The sequence below is a fragment of the Oncorhynchus mykiss genome, chromosome 18, assembly GCF_013265735.2.
Source record: "Oncorhynchus mykiss isolate Arlee chromosome 18, USDA_OmykA_1.1, whole genome shotgun sequence".
Lineage (NCBI taxonomy): Eukaryota > Metazoa > Chordata > Actinopteri > Salmoniformes > Salmonidae > Oncorhynchus > Oncorhynchus mykiss.
The window spans coordinates 44,143,020-44,158,838 of NC_048582.1; the positions used below are offsets into that span (position 1 = coordinate 44,143,020).

Below are 15,819 nucleotides of genomic sequence, written 5' to 3' on the forward strand. Positions count from 1 at the left end.
TCATCATATGTGGGAACTCCTTCAACATAGTTGGAAAACCATTCCAGGTGAAGCTGGTTGAGAGAATGCCAAGAGTGTGCAAAGCTGTCATCAAGGCAAAGGGTGGCTATTTGAAGAATCTCAAATATAAAATATATATTTTGATTTGTGTAACACTTTTTTGGTTACCACATGATTCCATATGTGTTATTTTATACACTGCTCAAAAAAATAAAGGGAACACTTAAACAACACAATGTAACTCCAAGTCAATCACACTTCTGTGAAATCAAACTGTCCACTTAGGAAGCAACACTGATTGACAATAAATTTCACATTCTGTTGTGCAAATGGAATAGACAACAGGTGGAAATTATAGGCATTTAGCAAGACACCCCCAATAAAGGAGTGGTTCTGCAGGTGGGGACCATTGACCACTTCTCAGTTCCTATGCTTCCTGGCTGATGTTTTGGTCACTTTTTAATGCTGGTGGTGCTTTCACTCTAGTGGTAGCATGAGACGGAGTCTACAACCCACACAAGTGGCTCAGGTAGTGCAGCTCATCCAGGATGGCACATCAATGCGAGATGTGGCAAGAAGGTTTGCTGTGTCTGTCAGCGTAGTGTCCAGAGCATGGAGGTGCTACCAGGAGACAGGCCAGTACATCAGGAGATGTGGAGGAGGCTGTAGGAGGGCAACAACCCAGCAGCAGGACCGATACCTCTGCCTTTGTGCAAGGAGGAGCACTGCCAGAGCCCTGCAAAATGACCTCCAGCAGGCCACAAATGGGCATGTGTCTGCTCAAACAGTCAGAAACAGACTCCATGAGGGTGGTATGAGGGTCCGACAAGTGGGGGTCTTGCTTACAGCCCAACACAGAGCAGGACGTTTGGCATTTTCCAGAGAACACCAAGATTGGCAAATTCGCCACTGGCGCCCTGTGCTCTTCACAGATGAAAGCAGGTTCACACTGAGCACATGTGACAGTCTGGAGACGCCATGGAGAACGTTCTGCTGCCTGCAACATCCTCCAGCATGAACGGTTTGGCGGTGGGTCAGTCATGGTGTGGGGTTGCATTTCTTTGGGGGGCCGCACAGCCCTCCATGTGCTCGCCAGAGGTAGCCTGACTACCATTAGGTACCGAGATGAGATCCTCAGACCCCTTGTGAGACCATATGCTGGTATGGTTGGCCCTGGGTTCCTCCTACTGCAAGACAATGCATGTGAGACATGTGGCTGGAGTGTGTCAGCAGTTCCTGCAAGAGGAAGGCATTGATGCTATGGACTGGCCCGCCTGTTCCCTAGACCTGAATCCAATTGAGCACATCTGGGACATGTCTCGCTCCATCCACCAACGCCACGTTGCACCACAGACTGTCCAGGAGTTGGCAGATGCTTTAGTCCAGGTCTGGGAGGAGATCCCTCAGGAGACCATCCGCCACCTCATCAGGAGCATGCCCGGGCGTTGTAGGGAGGTCATACAGGCACGTGGAGGCCACACACACTACTGAACCTCATTTTGACTTGTTTTAAGGACATTACATCAAAGTTGGATCAGCCTGTAGTGTGGTTTTCCACTTTGATTTTGAGTGTGACTCCAAATCCAGACCTCCATGGGTTGATAAATTTGATTTCCATTGATACATTTTGTGTGATTTTGTTGTCAGCACATTCAACTATGTAAAGAAAAAAGTATTTAATAAGAATATTTCATTCATTCAGATCTTGGATGTGTTATTTTAGTGTTCCCTTTATTTTTTTGAGCAGTGTAGTTTTGATGTCTTCCCTATTATTCTACAATGTAGAAAATAGTAAAAGTAAAGAAAAATCCTTGAATGAGTAAGGTGTTGTAAAAATGTTGACCGATTTGATTATAGAAAAGTATGTGGACACACCTTAAAATCTGTGGATTTGGCTATTTCAGCCACACCCGTTGCTGACAAGTGTATAAAATCAAACACACAGCCTTGCAATCTCCATAGACAAACATTGGCAGGAGAATGGCCTTACTGAAGAGCTCAGGATGTCACCTTTCCAACAAGTAAATTCGTCAAATTTACACCCTGCTAGAGCTGCACCGGTCAACTGTAAGTGCGGTTATTGTGAAGTGGATGCGTCTAGGAGCAACAACGGCTCAGCAGCGACATGGCAGGCCACACAAGCTCACAGTATGGGACCGACGCGTAGCACGTAAATATTGTTTGGCCTCGGTTGCAACACTCACTACCGAGTTCTAGTCTTCCCCTGGAAGCAACATCAGCATAAGAACTGTTCGTCGGTTGCTTCATGAAATGGGTTTACATGGCCAAGCAGCTGCACACAAGCCTAAGATCACCATGCACAATGCCAAGTGTTGGCTTGCTACCATTGGACTCTGTAGCAGTGGAAACACGTTCTCTGGAGTGATGAATCACGCTTCACCATCTGGCAGTCTGATGGACGAATCTGGATTTGGCGGATGCCAGGTGAACGCTACCTGCTACCTGCCCCTATGAATAGTGCCAACTGTGAAGTTTGGTGGAGGATAAATAATGGTCTGGGTCTTTCATGGTTTGGGCTAGGCCCCTTAGTTCCACTAAATGGGAATCTTAACGCTACAGCATACAGTGACATTCTAGACAATTCTTCGCTTCCAATTTTGTGCCAACAGTTTTGGGAATTCCCTTTCCTGTTTCAGCATGACGAAGCGAGGTCCAGAAGTAGTTTGTCGCGATCAATGTGGAAGAACTTGACTGGCATGCACAGAGCCCTGACCTCAACCCCATCGAACACCTGTGGGATGAATTGGAATGCAGACTGCGAGGCAGACCTAGTCACTCAACATCCGTTCCTGACCTCACTAATGCTCTTGTGGTTGTCCCTGTAGCAATGTTCCAACATCTAGTGGAAAGCCTTCTCAGAAGAGTGGAGGCTGTTATAGCAGCAAAGGAGGGACCAACTCCATAATAATGCCCATGAGATGAGATGTTCGACGAGCAGGTGTCCACATACTTTTTTAGTCATATAGTGTATATACCATACTGTTTCAACAAACACAGAATTTTTTTGTCATGGCATGACTCTTTTGAGTTGATGCACATGTTTTCTGCTGTTCATAATGATTGATGCTTTGTCCATTCAAAGAAAGTGTTTTGCTTCCATTGATATGCAATGTTAACCTTGTGTGTACCCTACTGCAGACAGCAGTTCTGAATGGAGTCAGCGGACAGGCTACGACCTGCCTAACCTGCAGCAGGAGTTCAGGACCACACCAGAGGGAGCCAGAAAAGAGACAGACGATGCACTGCCTGACAGAATTAAGGTACAAGAACTGCACTTGGCAATGTAAAGTTAAGCAATCAAATGAATTTATAAAGCCCTTTTTACATGTCACAAAGTGCTATACAGAAACCCAACCTAAAACCCCAATCAGCAAGCAATGCAGATGTAGAAACACGGTGGATAGGAAATACTCCCTAGAAAGGCAGTAACCTTGGAAGAAACCGAGAGAGGAACCAGGCTCTGAGGGGAGGCCAGTCCTCTTGTGGCTGTGCCTGGTTGAGATTATAACAGAGCATAGCCAAGATGTTCAAACGTTCATAAATGACCAGCAGGGTCAAATAATAATCACAGTGGTTGTAGAGGGTGCAACAGGTCAGGTCACCTCAGGAGTAAATGTCAGTTGACTTTTCATAGACAATCATTCAAAATTAGAGACAGCGAGTGAGGTAGAGAGAGTCGAAAAACATCAGGTCTGGGACAAGGTAGCATGTCCGGTGAACAGGTCAGGGTGCCGTAGCTGCAGGCAGAACAGTTGAAACTTTAGCAGCAGCATGACCACGTGGACTGGGGACAGCAAGGAGTCATCAGGCCAGGTAGTCCTGAAGCATGGTCCCAGGGCTCAGGTCCTCCGGGAGGGAGGGGGTGAGGACACCGGATAAGACAGGAGAAATACTCCAGATATAACAGACTGACCCTAGCCCCCCGACACAAACTATCGCAGCATAAATACTGGCGGCTGAGACAGGAGGGGTCGGGGAGACCCTGTGGCCCTGTCCGACGATTCCCCCAGACAGAGCCAAACAGGCATGTTATAACCCCACCCACTTTGCCAAAGCACAGCCCCCACACCACTAGAGGGATATCTTCAAACCACTAATTTACTACCCTGAGACAAGGCTGAGTGTAGCCCACGAATATCTCCCCTACGGCATGAACACAAGGGGGGCGCCAACCCGGACAGGAACATCACGTCAGTGACTCAACCCACTCAAGTGACGCACCCCTCCTTGGGACGGCATGGAAGAGCACCAGTGACTCAGGGTTAGAGTCAGAGAATCCCAGTGGAGAGAGGGGAACCAGCCAGGCAGAGACACCAAGGGTGGGTCATCGCTCCAGTGCCCTTCACCCTCACACCCCTGGGCCAGACTGCACTCATAGGACCTACTGAAGAGATGCGTCTTCAATAAAGACTTAGTGTCTTGCTTAAGTATTCATCACCCTTTGCATTTTTCCTATTTTGTTACATTACTACCTTTAATTTAAATTGATTTTTATTTGGATATCATGTAACGGACCTGCACAAAATAGTCCAAATTGGTGAAGTGAAATGAAAAAAATAACTGGTGCGTGCATATGTATTCGCCCCCTTTGCTATGAAGCCCTTAAATAAGATCTGGTGCAACCAATTACCTTCACAAAATGTATATATCACACAGGTGGACATTATTTAAGTGTCACATGATCTCAGTATATATACACCTGTTCTGAGAGGCCCCAGAGTCTGCAACACCACTAAGCAAGGGGCACCACCAAGCAAGCGGCACCATGAAGACCAAGGAGCTCTCCAAACAGGTCAGGGACAAAGTTGTGCAGAAGTACAGATCAGATCAGGGTTGGGGGTTTAAAAAATATCCAAAACTTTTTTAACATCTCATGGAGTACCATTAAATTCATTTATAAATAAAATGGAAAGAATATGGCACCACAACAAACCAGCCAAGAGAGGGCGACCCACCAAAACTCACGGACCAGGCAAGAACGGCATTAATCAGAGAGGCAACAAAGGGACCAAAGATAAAGCTGCAAAGCTCCACAGCGGAAAATTTGAGTATCTGTCCATAGGACCACTTTAAGCTGTACACTCCACAGAGCTGGGCTTTATGGAAGAGTGGCCAGAAAAAAAGCCATTGCTTATGCCCCAAAAGGCATGTGGGAGACTCCCCAAACATCTGGAAGAAGGTACTCTGGTCAGATGAGACTAATGTAGCTTTTTGTCCATCAAGGGAAATCCTATGTCTGCCTCAAACCCAACACCTCTTATCACCCCGAGAATACCATCCCCACAGGGAAGCATGGTGATGGCAGCATCATGCTGTGGGGATGTTATTCTTCGGCAGGGACTGGGAAACTGGTCAGAATTGAAGGAATGATGGGTGGTGCTAAATACAGGGAAATTCTTGATGGAAACTTGTTTCAGTCTTTCAGAGATTTGAGACTGGGACGGAGGTTCACCTTCCAGCAGGACAATGACACTAAGCTTACTGCTAAAGCAACACTCGAGTGGTTTAAGGGGAAACATTTAAATGTGTTGGAATGGCCTGGTCAACGCCCAGACCTCAATCCAATTGAGAATCTGTGGTATGACTTAAAGATTGCTGTACACCTGCGGAACCCATCCAACTTGAAGGAGCTGGAGCAGTTTTGCCTTCAGGAATTGGCAGAAATCCCAGTGTTTAGATGTGCCAAGCTTATAGAGACATACCCCAAGAGACGTGCAGTTGTAATTGCTTCAAAAGGTGTCTACGAAGGTTTGACTTGGAGGGGGGGGGGGTGAATAGTTATGCACGTTCAAGTTTTCAGTTTTTTGTCTTATTTCTTGGGGTTTTTTTCACAATAAAACAAATATATTTTGCATCGTCAAAGTAGTAGGCATGTTGTGTAAATCAAATGATACAATGATACAAAATGATACAATGATACAAAAATCAATTTTGATTCCAGGTTGTAAGGCAACAAAATATGAAAAATGCCAAGGGGGGTGAAGACATTCGCAAACCACTGTAATGGTCGAGATCGAGTCTGTGTCTCTCACATAGATAGGCAGACCATTCCATAAAAAGCCCTGCCTCCAGCTGTTTGCTTAGAAATTCTAGGTACAATAAGGAGGTCTGCGTCTTGCGACTGTAGCGTACGTGTAGGTATGTACGGCAAGACCAAATCGGAGAGATGGCTAGGAGCAAGCCCATGTAATGCTTTGTAGATTAGAAGTAAAACCTTAATGTCTTTATATGGCAATTTGAGTGTATTGGTGAAGATGTCTAGTTTGCACGTGGTTTAATGTTCATGAGATGAATGTCTGTACATGTGTGTCCACTCCAGAACCTGCTGCGCGAAGTGCATCAGGAGGGCATGCAGGTGCTGTCCCTGTCGTCGCTTCCAATCCCAGAGGGCGAGGCTGACCCAGCCAGCCTTTTCCACCATTCCCAGGGCTGGCCCAATGAGAGAGAGGCCTTGCTAGCGACCGTGGAGTCCCTCAAGGCCCTCATAACCCAGATTCAGGCACACAGCAGGGAAACACAGGTACAGGACTGGTAGCATCTGTACATTGTAGCATGGATACCTTGTGCTGGTAGCCTTTCTTAAATACAGTAGAGGTTTTGTTGGTCGCAGTTTAAATTAAACATAGCTTTTAAGGCTTAATTGAGCCTTCAGAAACCCTTGTCTCTCATTTTAGTTAAATAGGCATGTCTATGTGCTTGTGTATGTTCAGACCCCAGGTAGTGCGGACTGGCGTGGAGAGCTGCTGCGGGCAGTGCAGCAGGTGTTTGTGAGGGAGCGGAGTGTGCTGAAGAGTGCTGCCTATGCCCGACTGGACCTGCTGGACACTAGCGACGCAATCATCCACCTCAACCAGCTGGAGCACAGGCTAGCCGAGCAGGTCACTGAAAAACGATGTATACTTTAGCCTAACTGCTGGCTAACCTTAGCATTAGCCTCAACTAGCTGGAGGACAGGCTAGCCAAGCAGGTAGCAACAAACACTTAAAACTCAAGTTAGCGTTACCTGCTTATGTTATTATTAGCATATTAACTAGCTGGAGAGGGGGAAATAGCCAACAGGTAGCAGAAAAAATATTGAGCCATTTTAGTATAGTGCCTGTTTCTCCACTTGTAGAAAAACTTGGTCATATGTATTCGTGTACAGTTGTTTTTAAGTTCCAAGGCTAAACTGTGGCTGTGTGTATCTATAGGACACCCATCACAGAGATGCCATGGGGATGCTCCAGACTGCAGACAGAAGCAGTTTGCTGACAGAGGTCCGGCAGCTCCGGGCCCAGCTAGAACAAATCCAAGGCCAGGAGCCTGGCAGGAGAGGCAGATCCAATCATGGTCTGTAGTCTGGCTCTCCAGTGGTTTCTTCTGCCATTTGTGTGTTAGTTGTAAGGACACATAGGGATGATGGATGAATGGCTGGGGGGGCTGAATGAGTGGAAGCTGGATGGATGGATAAATTCATTGATTTATTGACTGACTAATGTCTATAGTAAATAGACAAGGTCACAGTTATTCAACTCAGTGCAACCGATATCATTTAATAATCGTCCCACTCAGGTGTTGAGCAGCAGAGGGAGAGAGGTGGTGTTCCAGAGCCCCACATTCTGCTGCAGGCTGACAGGGCCCTGGAGGAGCTGAAGGGAGAGCTGGCCCAGACCAAACTAGAGCTGGAGACAACGCTCAAGGCCCAGTACAAACACCTGAAGGAGCTGGACACAGTCAGGTAAGGTTTTAATGCACGCTCACACACAGTTTGACGCATGAAAGAGCAGAACATTGTCAGGTATGACTATTTAGGGATACAGAAACAAACATTGACTCTCCTTCCCAGCCTCGGTATTACACGCGTGTCGTTTACCTTTCTAGTTGCTGTTGGATGGATCCAGCCCAGTGTCATTGTCTTTGTTTCTAGAACGGAGATGTCACACAAGGCTGCTGAGGTGGACACCCTGACGGACAGACTGGCAGACGAACAGAAGAAGGCCAGAGAGCTGCAGTGGGCCTTCGAGAAGGAGAAGTGTAAATCAGACAAGAAAGAGGAGCTGGAGAGAGAGGAGCTGGAGGTAAGACAGTTTGTAGTGAAGGTAGAAGACTACTGTCCCAGTGTGTTCAGGTATAATTGCCTACTTGTTTCCACATGTCTTCACTTTAGTGTGTGTTCACCTTAGTCACTGGGGTATTATCTACTCAAGTGTGTTTCACAAGTATCTCTGTCTTTACACCCCTTCCCTCCAGGATCTCAAACTGGCCCTGGAGGAGCAGCAGAGTCTCGTAGCCCAGCTGACCTCAACCCTAGGCCAGGAGCGCCAGTCCTCCTCCCAGCTGTCCCTACAGGCCGAACAGGAGCGCTCCAGGCTGCAGACCCAGGCCTCGCAGCTCCACGTCCAGTTAGTGTCGGAGCGAGCCCGGGCCCAGGAGCTGAGTAACGCCCTGGGGAGAGAGAAGGAGCATCGCCACTACGGCTCCTCCTGGAGAGAAAACCCTGAGAAGGGGGAGGATGGAGTGGTGGGAGGCGCGATGTCATCCGAAGGTCTGCTGGAGGGTCTGCAGAGGGAGCTGGACAAGAAGCATGCTCAGGTGGACCGTTTGTTTGTAGATGAAGCAGACGCACACCTACATACACACTAGTTACAGCAAGTCGTATGATGCTCTATGGGTATGTGATACAAGGCACTATCAATGTAGTCTGGCTAACGCCTAACTCAGTCCGCCTGACTTTAGTCTGGAAAGGCTGTTTTGATGTTGTTACGATGTGTCGATAATGAAGGGGGCTGTGTTTATCCTGGTTGGTTCCTCCTCTGTGTCTTTCTCACTCCAACACTCACAGGCACAGCCACACATTGCCCCCCTTCTATTACAACTGTTGGCTTTTCAAATCCAAACAAGAGGTCTCAAATTAACATTTGAGAGAACCAATCAATGAGTCAGAATTTCAGGGCAGAATTTCTGAGCAAATATTGCATTAACAAACAGCCTCCTGTCCCGACCAGTGAGTCACAGCTCTTCCTTGCTGTTTGGCTACGTGGATGTCGTCAGCCAGTCTGCTATCAATGCCCTGCACACAGGAGATTCACATAAAGTGCTAGTGAAAATATAGTGCTGGCAGTGTGACCAGTTATGTGATGTGATTCTGCACCCCCACTAAATTGCACGACAAAGTGGCTCATCAGATGGTGCCTATGCCTTTCTCCAAACTGTCATGACGACTTTACATAGGCATTACTGCTATAGTGACTATATTTACCTTTACTACTTCTACATTCCCACTAAATCCTGTGACCATCTATTCCCTCTTCAGGTGGTTAGTCTGCTGGACGAGGTGGAGGCCCAGAAGCTGGCGGCGGTGCAACGGGAGGAGGTGCTAACCTCTGCAGCTCAGAGGTCATGCAAGGACCAGGAGGCTCTGCGGGAGGCCAAGAGCCAGCTGGAAAGCCTGGGGGAGCAGGCACGGGAGGCCATGGAGCAGCTGAAGAAAGAGGTGCAGCAGGGGATGCGGCTGGAGCAAGAGAAGGAGAGGCTCCAGGAGAGAGTGGTCCAGCTGGGAGAGACGAGAGAGGGGGAGAGGAGCGGGACGCTGCAGCAGCCTGATAACCAAAACGTAGGTCACATTTATATATCCTACATTCATACACATTGAATGAACCAAATACAGCGCTTTAGTGTCAGATAGTACAATTTAATTATGCTTTAGAGAAAATATGTTTTAGCTATTGATACTACGATATTGCATCTATTAGCCTGTCTTGTTGTTAGAACCCAGCTATGTATGATGATAAAATATTCTATAGTACATAGCCTTATTAACTCTGTTGTGCTGTGTTGCTCCAAGCAACAGGCCCTGTATGATAATCCATTATAGATAATAATGTTAACGTGGTGCTGTTTTACACTCAGCAACAGAATAATAATGTAGGATAATCCACAATTAGGGCCCGTTATTAGTTATTTAAACTATGTGCTATGTGTCTAGGGGTGGCAGGTAGACTAGCAGTTAGAGCATTGGGCCAGTAACCAAAGGGTTGCTGGTTCGATTACCAGAGCCGTCAAGATAACAAAAGTCTGTCTGTCCTTGAGCAAGGCACCGCACTGGCTCCAGGCACTGTACTACTATTGCTGACCCTGTAAAACAACACATTTAACTGCACCTATCCATGTATGTGACAATCAAGCATACAGTGCATTCGGAAAGTATTCAGACCCCTTGACATTTCTTCCCTCACCAATCTACACACAATGCCCCATAATGACAAAGCGGAAACAGGTTTTTTGAATTTTTTGCAGGGCCAGTTTTTTTTAATTCAGACCCTTTACTAGGAGACTCAAACTTGAGCTCAGGTGCATCCTGTTTCCATTGATAATCCTTGAGATGTTTCTACAACTTGATTGGAGTCCACCTGTGGTAAATTCAATTGATTGGACATGACTTGGAAAAGCACACACCTCTCTATATAAGGACCCACAGTTGACAGTGCATGTCAGAGCAAAAACCAAGCCATGAGGTCGAAGGAATTGTCTTGGGTCCCGAGACATGATTGTGTCGAGGCACAGATCTGGGAAAGGGTACCAAAAAATGTCTGCAGCGTGGAAGTTCCCAAAGAACACACAGGCCTCCACCATTCTTAAATGGAAGAAGTTTGAAACCACCAAGACTCTTCCTAGAGCTGGCCGCCTGGCCAAACTGAGTAATCTGGGAAGAAGGGCCTTGGTCAGAGAGGTGAGCGAGAACCTGATGGTCACTCTGACAGAGCTCCAGAGTTCCTCTGTGGAGATAAAGAACCTTCCCACCTTCCAGAAGGACAACCATCTCTGCAGCACTCCACCAATCAGGCCTTTATGGTGGAGTGGCCAGACGGAAGCCACTCCTCAGTAAAAGGCACATGACAGCTTGGAGTTTGCCAAAAGGCACCGAAAGGACTCCTAGACCATGTCACGTCTGGAGGAAACCTGGCACCATCTCTACGGTAAAACATGGTGATGGCAGCATCATGTTGTGGGAATGTTTTTCAGCTGCAGGGACTGGAAGAATAGTCAGGATCAAATGAAAGATGAACGGAGCAAAGTACAGAGATCCTAGATGAACCTGCTCCAAGGTGCTCAGGACCTCAGACTGGGGCAAATGTTCACCTTCCAACAGGGCAATGACACTAAGCACAAAGCCAAGACAACTCAGGAGTGGCTTCGGGACAAGTCTCTGAATGTCCTTGAGTGGCCCAGCCAAACCCAAGACTTGAACCCGATCAAACATCCTTGGAGAGACCTGAAAATAGCTGTGCAGCAACGCTCCCCATCCAAGCTGACAGCTTTCGAGGATCTGCAAAGAAGAATGTGATTAACTCCCCAAATACAGGTGTGCCAAGCTTGTAGCGTCTTACCCTAGAAGATTCGAGGCTATAATCACTGCCAAAGGTGCATGGGGAAACATTTAAGGGGTCTGAATACTTTCAGAATGTCTGTATATTTAAACAATAAGGCCCGAGGGGGTGTGGTATATGGCCAATATACGACGGCTAAAAGCTGTCGTATATTGGCCATATTCCACTGAGGTGCCTTAATCCTAGTATAAACCGGTTACCAACGTAATTAGAGAAGTACAGATAAATGTTTTGTCATAGCCGGGAATATGGTCTGATATACCACGGCTGTCAGCCAATCAGCATTCAGGGCTCGAACCACCCAGTTTATAATTTTTTATAACCTTCAGGCTCTGAATGGTAAGTGATCATAATGACATTTCTGTACTGTGTCTGTGACTGTAGCAGGCTGTGTGGCAAGGCGAGCCCACAGACCGGACCAGAGACTGGGTGTTCAAGCAGAAGTCTGGCGACACGCTGACTGTCAACCCCAGCGCACCTTCCCTCCTCAAAGTCACTGGGACAGGGGGCAACCTCGCCCCCCACCATGACCCCAAACACTCAGACAAGGTCTTGGGCAAACTGCAGCTCATCGCAGCCAAGATCCGAACCATGGTCATCAAGGGCTCTGGCAGGTATGTCACAGTTTCTTAACAAGTTTCTCAAAACATTTGTACATATATTCACGACTTCAACATTTGATGTGAACTGTTGTAGAGACTGGTAAATATATGTGCAGGTGTAGATTTATGTTGTGGTTGTGTGGATTGATGCTTGTGTGTGCAGGCTGACTACGGAGGTGGACAGTGAAGGACTGTCGTGGCTGCAGTCGAACATTGATGAGGTCATCACTATGCTGCAGCAGTCTCCAGCACTCCCCTTGGTCCCCTTGGTGAATTGACACTTCTCATTTCAGACTACTTAGATTAGATCGATGTTTATTGTCCTACAAAAATATCTTAGCACAGCTCCCACATTATACATAAACCACATAGAGAACCCAACAGGAAACAAACTAAAGTTTTAGTCAAACTTAAATAGTCACCCCCTGCCCATCACCTGCACATGTAGGAGGAAGCTACTCTACTTGATGTATAGAGTATTTGTATGACTTCAGTGGCTAGTGAGTATTTGGTATTTGTTCTCTGCTGTGTCCACAGAGCACCGCCCTAGTGGCGGGAGGCCAGTCCAGCTCCCTGACAGAGCGGCTGCTGAGGCAGAATGCTGAGCTCACAGGCTTCGTCAGCCGTCTAACAGAGGAGAAGAACGATCTGCGCAACCAGACCCTCCGCCTGGAGGATGAGCTTCGACGTTACCGCCAGGCTGGTCTGGGATCAGGGGGCAGCGTGAGTTACAATACTAGAACTAACGCAGCTAAGGGCTAGTGACGGGTCTGGGATCAGTACAACACTAGTCAAATACTATATAAGGCCAGTGGCAGGTCGGGAATTTAGGGACATGGGACAGAGTACATTGCTGGATTGTGGAGGCACCTAGAAATGGCAGAGAAGTAGCTTGTGGAGACATTGCTTTAATTTACACCAACCTAACACGACCCCTCTCTATCTCATTCCCTCCAGTCCAGGAGAGGTGGCGCGGACAAGCAGCAGGAGCCGGCCAGCGTTCTGCTCTCGTCGGAGCGCGAAGCCTGGACCAGGGAGAGGAGCCGGCTGGAGAAGGTCCTACGTCTAGCCCAGGCAGAGGTGACCCGACTCAGAGGAGAGATCAGGACAGAGTCCCTCAGAGACATGACCGGACCGGAGACAGACAACTCCACACTGACGGTGAGCTCAAATCTGCCCTGCATTTCTCCATGACACTTACCTCTTTCAAATCTACCGCTTTTCCACTCTTTGTCGAAGTTGAATAGCAAATACGTTGTTGCACATCTATACAACCCACTTAACTATCACACCTTTTCAACCCTCCTTTCTCTCTCTCTTATTCCCCTTCTCCAGAAGATATATGGCAAGTACCTACGCTCTGAGAGTTTCCGCAAGGCCCTCATCTACCAGAAGAAGTACCTGCTGCTGCTGCTCGGCGGCTTCCAGGAGTGCGAGGAAGCCACGCTGTCGATCATCGCCCGCATGGGCAGCCGGCCATCCCACTGCAGCCTGGAGTCCCCGACACAGCACCGCCGAGGGCTGACGCGCTTCCGCTCGGCCGTCCACGTCTCCATCGCCCTCTCCAGGTAAACAATTGGAACTGGAGTGGTAGGATGGCGTTGCACCTGTTAGAGGCTATAGGATAGCTGATTGCTTATGATCATATGGGTTTTATTGTTAGCATGTCGCCCTCTCCTGGTAAACAGAGCAGCGTAGACTGTTGTTGTGAGGCTATAGCTGCTAAATTATAATGCTCTGCCGTTTAAAGACCTTTATGAGGAGCTTATAGCTAAATTATACTTTAGGTTTATTTAAGTTTATAGCTGATTAGTTAATACTTCAAAACAGGTGTTGGATTGTGAACGCCTGTTATTATGAGTTCATACAGCATCATATAAAATCAGTAGTTATTTTAATAAACACAGATGGATTGTTCTGATTGTACTGTAGGCTAATGGTCCTCTGTAATGGAGTTGTTAAACTCATTCTATGCAGGGACTGTGTCTTAATTTCGATAAGGACCTAGATAACCAGGGAGGGGAGGTTCTTACTAATCAGTGACCTTAATAAATAAATCTAGTATAAGGGAGGAGTGAAATCTCGCATACACTCGGCCCTCCGTGGAACGAGTTTGACACGTGCTGTAGCACATCTTTGAATCAGACTGTTCTGTTCTTCCAGAATGCGTTTCCTGGTCAAGCGATGGCATAAAACTACGGGGATGAGCTCCATAACATCTGTCAACGTGAACAGAAATGGCCTGGGGCAGTCAACGGGTATGGAAATCACATTTCCTCACACTATCCCAACACCAGGAAAATATACTGGGAGAATCACATGGAATGAATGGACTGGTTGAGTTAAATGGTAAAGAACCAAGCTAGGCTAACCTAGACTTACACACTTGTAGTCAATGAAGTGCTGATTGATCAGGTGGTCCACAATGTTAGCTAACCTAAATAAATAACCTGAATATTCTAAAATGCCAGGTTCAATGCAAAGCAGAAATGTATAATTACCTTTTCGTTGACTGGCTCATTGATCCTGTTTTGTGAGAGAAAACAGAGGACTGACAACTGTCTCTCTTCCTCTTCAGGTAATGAGGTGAGGACAGACTCACCCTACCTGCAACCGGGGAGTGTGGAGGTGTACGGAGAGAGGAGTGGGGCCTCCCCCAGGTCCGCCCTCTCCTCTGCACAACACAGGTTCCACATGGCTGGGGACTCTGGCCCTCTGACCTGCTCCCACCTCCAGAACTACGACCCTGACCGAGCGCTCACCGACTACATCTCCAGACTGGAGGCCCTGCAGAGGAGACTGGGGAGCGTGCAGTCAGGTAACAGACACGCACACACTTCCAACCGTACTACTTCACACCATCTAGAGTTAAATAATGTAATGCAAAAGCAGAAATTGCCCTCTCATTCAATCACCCAAGACAATATGTGCAGATGATGCTTGAAATGTTATTGTCAAGAGTTCAGTCTTGGGATCTAAACCACTTCATTTTGCCCTTCCTAGGTTCTTCTTCATATGCTCAATTGCACTTTGGAATAAAAAGATAGAAGTCCATAAATTACTTTGGAACTGGCTTGAAGAAACTCAGTTGCCTTTTCTTGTGCTGAGCTTCGGTATTTTGTATCATTCTGCTGTGTACAGTATATTACGTGGGGACCAAAAAACATTTTGTTGTGTGTAGACATCTTATAATCAGGCTTTTTGTCGCCAGCACTTGAAACAGCTTCTATGTTTGTAAACTTTGGTCTGCCTCTTTGTTGTGGGTGAACAGAATCGCGTTAAATGTATATTTGTGGAATGCTAATTTAAATGAAAAACCTGGAATAATTTAATTTATACTGTGTATGTTACTTTGTGTGGGTGGAAGAATACGTTGAGCAGGCTTCTCCGGAGAACTCCAGCCCTGGATAGGAACCGGGTGGGCGTGCAGGTCTTTGCGCAAGCCCAGCACTAACATGCCTGATTAAAGTAACTGGTTTCTTAAATGGAAGTCCATGATTGATGAATTATTGAAAATGTTGGTTAGTGCCGGGCTGGAACAAAAGCCTGCACACCCAGTAGCTCTCCAGGACGGGAATTGGGAGAGCTCTGCCATGGAGAATTTGACTTTACTGTTGAGGCTGCTACATGATCTATATACACCACACTGTGTTTTATTAGAATGGTTTCTTGGACAGACTACAGAGGACAATTTGTAGAAGACATATTTTTGTAAAGGTAGGAGCTTTGAATTTTCTGGGTATTTTGTCAAAACCGAAATAAAATGAATTTTAACACTTGAAAGATGTGGTCGCACTGTTTTTTTCTCAATTCAACTCCACTGACACAAC

At 47.0% G+C, this 15,819-nt stretch overlaps 1 protein-coding gene across 10 annotated transcripts in view; it reads left to right on the forward strand.

Annotated features, from left to right (window-relative positions):
- The window catches only part of akap9 (A kinase (PRKA) anchor protein 9), a 138,148-nt gene extending 122,376 nt beyond the window's left edge, over positions 1–15,772 (forward strand). For all 10 annotated transcript variants that reach the window (XM_021572164.2, XM_021572171.2, XM_021572172.2 and 7 more), the window contains 16 exons: positions 3,160–3,281; positions 6,341–6,541; positions 6,732–6,899; positions 7,212–7,350; positions 7,573–7,738; positions 7,928–8,078; positions 8,251–8,592; positions 9,314–9,613; positions 11,772–12,001; positions 12,153–12,258; positions 12,527–12,712; positions 12,947–13,150; positions 13,325–13,557; positions 14,153–14,247; positions 14,568–14,807; positions 14,993–15,772. In XM_021572164.2, coding sequence (XP_021427839.2) covers positions 3,160–3,281; positions 6,341–6,541; positions 6,732–6,899; positions 7,212–7,350; positions 7,573–7,738; positions 7,928–8,078; positions 8,251–8,592; positions 9,314–9,613; positions 11,772–12,001; positions 12,153–12,258; positions 12,527–12,712; positions 12,947–13,150; positions 13,325–13,557; positions 14,153–14,247; positions 14,568–14,807; positions 14,993–15,036 — 2,927 coding nt within the window. In that variant the 3' untranslated portion in view covers positions 15,037–15,772. The remainder of the gene's footprint in view (positions 1–3,159; positions 3,282–6,340; positions 6,542–6,731; positions 6,900–7,211; positions 7,351–7,572; positions 7,739–7,927; positions 8,079–8,250; positions 8,593–9,313; positions 9,614–11,771; positions 12,002–12,152; positions 12,259–12,526; positions 12,713–12,946; positions 13,151–13,324; positions 13,558–14,152; positions 14,248–14,567; positions 14,808–14,992) is intronic.
- Positions 15,773–15,819: the final 47 nt, after the last annotated feature.